Source organism: Phocoena phocoena, chromosome 6, assembly GCF_963924675.1.
Source record: "Phocoena phocoena chromosome 6, mPhoPho1.1, whole genome shotgun sequence".
Lineage (NCBI taxonomy): Eukaryota > Metazoa > Chordata > Mammalia > Artiodactyla > Phocoenidae > Phocoena > Phocoena phocoena.
This window is the reverse complement of record NC_089224.1, coordinates 79,553,580-79,560,028: the sequence shown is the minus strand read 5'-3', so window position 1 is coordinate 79,560,028 and position 6,449 is coordinate 79,553,580. Positions and strand designations below refer to the sequence as shown.

The window sequence follows — 6,449 nt, the reverse complement described above, 5'->3', positions numbered from 1 at the left end:
GCTTAGGAAAATGTCTAAGACCTTTTAAACTAGGGTCTTAAACCTTAACTGGGGTGTCATAAACCTTAAAATTTAGCTGAGGTTTATTCTAAGTATGAAGGTATCTAATATCTTTCTGAAATTACCTTGATCATAAGCAAAGTTTATGTTTTTGTGTCCTCTTAGACCCAAAGGTATTGACTTGGATGTGAGACTTTAAAGGGTTTGCCCTGTGAGCAGGATGAGGGATAGGATGATTCATGGAGTCCATGGGTAAAAGATCTGCCTGGGCATGGGATATTCACCAGCCCAGTACAACTCTCGAAGAACAGATTAGAAAAACAACCCAGCAATAAGATTATCTCACTTCAGAGATTTCTTTACACAACAGCCCCTTACACTAACACTTTTGGTTCTTAATTTGGTCAAAAGACCAACTACGGAGAGAAGGGAGACAAGTTAGGTCTGGCAGGGACAAAAGACCCACTATACCTGCAGCACATGATTGAAGAGAGGTCAAAATTGAGTTGTTAAAGGAAATGCCCGTGCGGGGTGGGGGTGGGGGCATTCAGCGTTCAAAAAAAGATTATGAAAGAGGTGGCATTTGAACATTTTTTAAAAACAGTTTTGAGATCTAAAGAAAAAAATATCACCTCACACACATAATCATTTCTGCTATACTGGATTCCATGAAGAGGGCCAACTCTTTCTCTCTGAGAATGACAAAAGTACAGTTTCCTAGTGTTAAAACCATTTAAACTGCAACTTGAATTAATGGAGGGAAGATTATATTACAAAGCTCCACACCTACCTGGCAAAGTATTTGAAAGGTGGAATTTTAAGGCATGGGAGATACAAAGAATCACACAGAAAACAGACACTAATTTGAGCACTTAGGAATGACATGGTGCTTCCAAATATGTAAGGCTTCTCCACCATTCTAAATGTTCATGACAAAGGAAAATGAGACAAAGACAACAAAATAGAAAACAATAATTCAGTTATAACTCATACAAGGAAGTTGAGTTGCATGAGCTACAGCTGCTGCTCAAAACAAACAACCTAAACACTTAATATAAGTGAGTATCAAAATATTCACTGAAATACTTCATGTTATATAAAGTATAATATGTCCTATAATTTACATAAATTATATAAACAAGCATACTAAAAAAAGACTGGAAAGATACAATAAAATATAAACTATTTTATCTATAGGTGGTAGTAGCTTTATAGGTAAATTCTATTTTCCTTTAGCTTATCTGTGGCTTAAAATTATTCTACATCAGGAGTTACTTTTGTGGAAAAAAGGGGAGGGAGAAATTTTTTTTTTTAATGCCATGTAGACATTCAAAATTCTAGTGTTCACATTCAGAATTTCCCATTTTCCTCATCAAAAATATTTAAATCATAAAAATGTCTTGCTTGTGGGCCCCTAACACCAGCAAAGTTAACTTCCCTGGCATGTATCCACTCATGAACAAGATGGGCACATGGCAAGAGCAGAAGGCACTCACACAAAAGCTTCTGACATTCACCTTGATGTTTGTGACTGCAGTCGAGTTGGCTTGTCCACAGGAAGAAAGAAGCCTTAAACGAACTGGTTTTCCCCGAGCCTTCTTGGCTAGGAGTAGAAGATAAGTAGCTGTGAGGTGATCATACTGCCACTGGAGGAAAAGAAAATCAAATTGTTTAGAAGACTAAACTTGCTTTTTGAAATAATGTTTTATTTTAAATTAATTTTTTCCTCAATGTAACAAACATTCAGAATTTAGATTTTTTTTTTTAGCTTTAAAGCATATAATGAAAGACAGCAATCCCCTACACCACTCCCACACACACACACAATTTCCACTCCCTAAAAGGCACCTTTGGCTGTTTTTTCTATATTTCTAAATTAATTGCATATACAGTTTTAATTTTTTTCAGCTTCGTATATTATCTCTAGATTTCTTACTATAGAAAATAAGAATTTAGCTCTACTACGACTCCTTCCTTCCCCCGAACATATTTCCCTGCATCCTCCTACTGTAGTTTTATAATTTTTAGTTAAATCAACATTTACATTATTATGATTATATAAATAGTATTTGTAACTAAGTAAAGGCAATATTCAAAATATTTAATTGGTACCCTGACCCCAGTGAATCAAAACAGAGGCCAAAATATGAGTAGGTTCCTGGGAAACCCCTGCCATGCCAATTATTAACCTTTTAATTGCTGGATATGAGGCAGTACCGGAGGGAGGTACCAGGCCTAAGGGAGGTTACAGGGCAACAAGGGAGGGCACTCAGTGTAGTAGTTATTTACCAATCGGTATACAAATATTCTAGTATCTTAATAATCTGTATGGCCATACTGGTTGAATATCAGCTCTGCAACCAAACCACACAGGGTGCTATCCTTGCATTTTCTTCTTTTGAAACTTTTTCTTGAAGTTAAAAATAAAAAAGCAGTTAGTCATCTTACTAACTCAACTCCACACTCTCCAACCCTCTTCACCTCCTCCCAACATGTTCACAACACATCAGCTAATCTGTCTCCTCCTCTGTCTCATTTTGGAGACATTCCACCTGATGTCTGCATTCTATGCTCCACTCCGGGCTGGCTTCTTTCTCAGCCTGCAACTCAACTGTCGGTTGAGGGGTTCCCTTCACTTCTATCCTACAATATACGCCTTGGTTTCCTAGATCCTACCTGTTCCTTTCTCTTTGTTTACTTTCTTGTTTTGGTGGAACATTCCCTCCAACAGCTTCCTGAGTGTGGATGAAGAGGAGGTAAATTTTTTGAGATCTTGCATGTCTGATAAATGACCGTATGCTATCCACACGCCTGACTCTGGTTTGCCTGAGTATGGAATTCCAGGCTGACAATAATTTCCACAGCTTTGAAGGCACCATCTCATGGTCTTCTAGCTTCTAGTACAGTTACCGAAAAATCTAAAGTCTTTCTGATTCCCAAGCCTTTGTGTATGACCTTTTGTTTCTCGTCTATAGAAACTTTTTGGATCTCCTTTTCCCCCCTAGTTTTCTGAAATTTCACTAGAACAGGCCTTTGTGTGAAGCTATTTTCATCCATTTTGTCAAACCCTAGTTAAGTCCCTTCATTCTTAGAAACTCATACCTTTCAGTTCTGGAATATTTTTTCTTGTACTATTTCTGTGATGGTTTCCTTCCCCTTCTTCTTCTCTGTTTTATCTTCCTGCAACTTCTATTATGTCTATGTTGGACCTTTCTTACCCCTTCTCTTTTGTCTTTGTGCATCTCTTTGTGCATCTCTTTGTGCATCTCTTTGTCTTTAGGTTCTACTTTTGAAAGATTTCACATTACCTTCATTTTCAAACATTTCTACTGCGCTTTTCATTTCTGTAGTCATATTTTAAATCTTCAAGAGTATCTCTTAAAATGTTACTTTTTAATCATCTTATTCCTATTTCAAAAAAGAAATAGCTTCTCTTACCTCAGAGAATATTAATTATTGTTTCTTAGCTACTTTCTTCCACTCCCTGCATTATCTGTTTTTTTCTGAGCATCTATGCTTTTTCTTCCTTCTCTCCCACCACCCCATTTGTTTTGATCTTTGACTTTCATGTTAGAGGCCGTCCTCAAAGGTCTGGTGATCTTTGGCTGTCTGTCTCTATTTGAAAGCAAAGAGTATACTATGCAGCTACTTAAGACTCTTGTGTAGTTTAGGCCTGCTCATTACCTTATGGGCTTCTCTCTAAGGTGAAGAGACAGGAACCTGGCTCTCTTGGCTTTTCCCTAGAGATGAGTCTCCCAATATTTTCCCCAACCTCACTGCAATTAGGATAAAATCCTGATCCCAGCATTCTCAGAGTTGAAGAGGGAAGAGAGTTAGAGGCAGTGGTTCACTGTTCAGTAAGAGGAATGTGTGTGTCAATGCATCCATTTCAGAATGGCTCATCACCCCCACCTGAGCTGCATCTGGTACAAGAGTGCCTCTTGTTCAATGTCTCCAATCTTCTGCTGGAGTGGAAAAGAGGTGGCTATCATACAGCACAAGGTAAACAGAGGGACCTAGCAATCTAACTGCTCCTAATACAGACTTTCAACCAATCTTCCTGTTTCCACCCTGCTCACTTCCCTGACTCCAGAGGTTCCTAGGACCTCTGATTCCTGAGCCTTTCTGGAGCTCCAGGGCTCTAATCAATTTGCTTACTGCCTTTTCCCACTGCAGGCACTTTGCTTTCAGCTTTCTCCAAAATGCTAGGTCAGCTGCCACTTAGCCATTTTGTAACTTCTAAAATTTTACTGACATTTTTTTTGTCTCCTCTTTTACTCTCTTCATTGTGAATTGTTTGTCTTTTTATTCCTTTATTGTTATTTTAGTGAGGTTTTAGGAAGTGTTGGATATAAACATGTCTGTTCAATCTATGTGAATGACTGAAAGTTTCTAAATAATGTACTCAAGACTTTGAGACTCTCTGCCCTACAAAAGTGTTAAATTTTAATGTTAAATAATATTTTGTGCTATGTACCTCACAAAGTACACGATCCAAAGAGGTCTACTATCACCTCTGATTTTATTAATAAATTTTATCTGTTAACATTTTAGATGGCCACAGTCATAGTATATGCTTTGAAATTTACATAATGGATCTACCAATATAGTGGAAGAAGTATCACACTGTGATAAATTATCATGGAATGTTGCCTTTAATCCAGAAAGGTTGGGGGAAAGGAAGGACGGAAAAGGTTTCATGGAGAAGGTACTTGGAAACTAGGTGAAAACTACATAGTTATAATCACTCTCTACTTTCCAGAAGCTATGTTAAAGGTTTTTTCTGGTGGCTTCCCTGGTGGTGCAGTGGTTGAGAGTCCGCCTGCCGATGGGGGACACAGGTTCGTGCCCTGGTCCAGGAAGATCTCACATGCCGCGGAGCGGCTGGGCCCGTGCGCCATGGCCGCTGAGCCTGCGCGTCCGGAGCCTGTGCTCCGCAATGGGAGAGGCCACAACAGTGAAAAAAAAAAAAGGTTTTTTCTGCACCTCCCACATCCATGGTCTCATGTGTGATAGCTGCCTTTTTGAAAGAGATGCCATAAACTGATTAGAGACAATTGCTCAGAAACAAGTTGCCACTTGCTTATCAACAATGGCATAACCCAGGCATTGTAAACAATACCTGGAAGGCGCTAAGGGTTTTAGGTGGAGTTTTCTAAACAGGCCTCAGAGTTTTATAATCCTGGAAACTCTACTTCCCTAGGCAAAAAAGCATCCTTTTAATAACTGTTTTGCCATAGCCACTTCATACTACTTATTACAATAAGATGCACAGGGGAGTTCTACGTTTAATAACAGATAAATCAACACATTAGTTATGCTTTTCAGGTGATGTCGATCCCCAAGTCTAATGCAACCAATGTCTCCCTTATCTTTTAGGCAGCTCCCTCTTTTGAAAGTCAAATGTCTGAAAGTAAAGCAAAAGGTTTACCTGTTATAAAGAAGGTTCCATTTCTAGAAAACAAAAAACATTTTAAAATCCCCAGTTACTGTTCAGGCAAGCCAAATGTTAAAGGACTGCCTGGGCACCTGGGCTGAGGAGAGGCAGCTACTGGAACAGAGAGTTTGAGAAATTGAGGAGTGGCCCACCATCCTTCTCCTGACCTTGCTCCCGAGGCCCTCAATCTTTAAACTTCCGCCACCAGAACACATGGGTGTTTGCACTGCAGGGGTGAGAGGAAAGGATCTGTCTTGGTCTGTAGGTTCTCGTGTGCATATGCGACCCTCAGTGAAGCCAGATACATAACTGGCTGCTCCACAATCCAGAGCCACTCAAGGCCGGAAGATCGGGGGAAAGTAAGGAAAGCTATGAAGTGGAAGCTCTAGAACCACAGGAGGAAATCTCAACAGGACTATGAGATGGCTCAAAATCATGACACATGAGAGACTCTCACTTCCACATAACAAAAAACCATTTAAGAATGCTCATGTATATAATATAAAAGTGGTATCCATGAGTTGAATGTTTAGGAATAATACTGTTTCTCTCTCTTTACACAAAGATCAGCAGCACCATACCCAGCACAGATCACATTAAACTGATCTCTGTCCTGTCTAGCCAGCCCCTAGAGCTCCCAAGATGCCACAAAAAAAAAATATAACAGACCACGGCTGATCTCAAACCTGGTTTTCCCAGTTTTCTTTAAACTGGAAAGTACCTAGAACCAATGTGAATTCTCTGAGACCACCCAGACCAGGATTTTTCAACTTCAACACTATTTTATAGTTGACCTGGATAATTCTTTGTGGTGGCTATTCTCTAGGATATTTAGCAGCATCCCTGGCCTCTACCCACTAGATGCCATTAGCATATACACACATCCCCATTGTGACAATCAAAAATGTCCCCTGAGGGGCAAAATCACTCCCAGTTGAGAACCACTGACTTAGGCCAAAGCTTCACAAGCTTTAATGTATAGATGAATCACTTAGGGTTTATTAAGATGCAG

General features: G+C 39.4%; 1 protein-coding gene across 7 annotated transcripts in view; it reads right to left on the bottom strand.

Moving 5' to 3' along the window:
* The window catches only part of MELK (maternal embryonic leucine zipper kinase), a 77,264-nt gene that overhangs the window by 18,834 nt on the left and 51,981 nt on the right, over positions 1–6,449 (bottom strand). For all 7 annotated transcript variants that reach the window (XM_065878391.1, XM_065878394.1, XM_065878395.1 and 4 more), the window contains one exon: positions 1,518–1,646. In XM_065878391.1, coding sequence (XP_065734463.1) covers positions 1,518–1,646 — 129 coding nt within the window. The remainder of the gene's footprint in view (positions 1–1,517; positions 1,647–6,449) is intronic.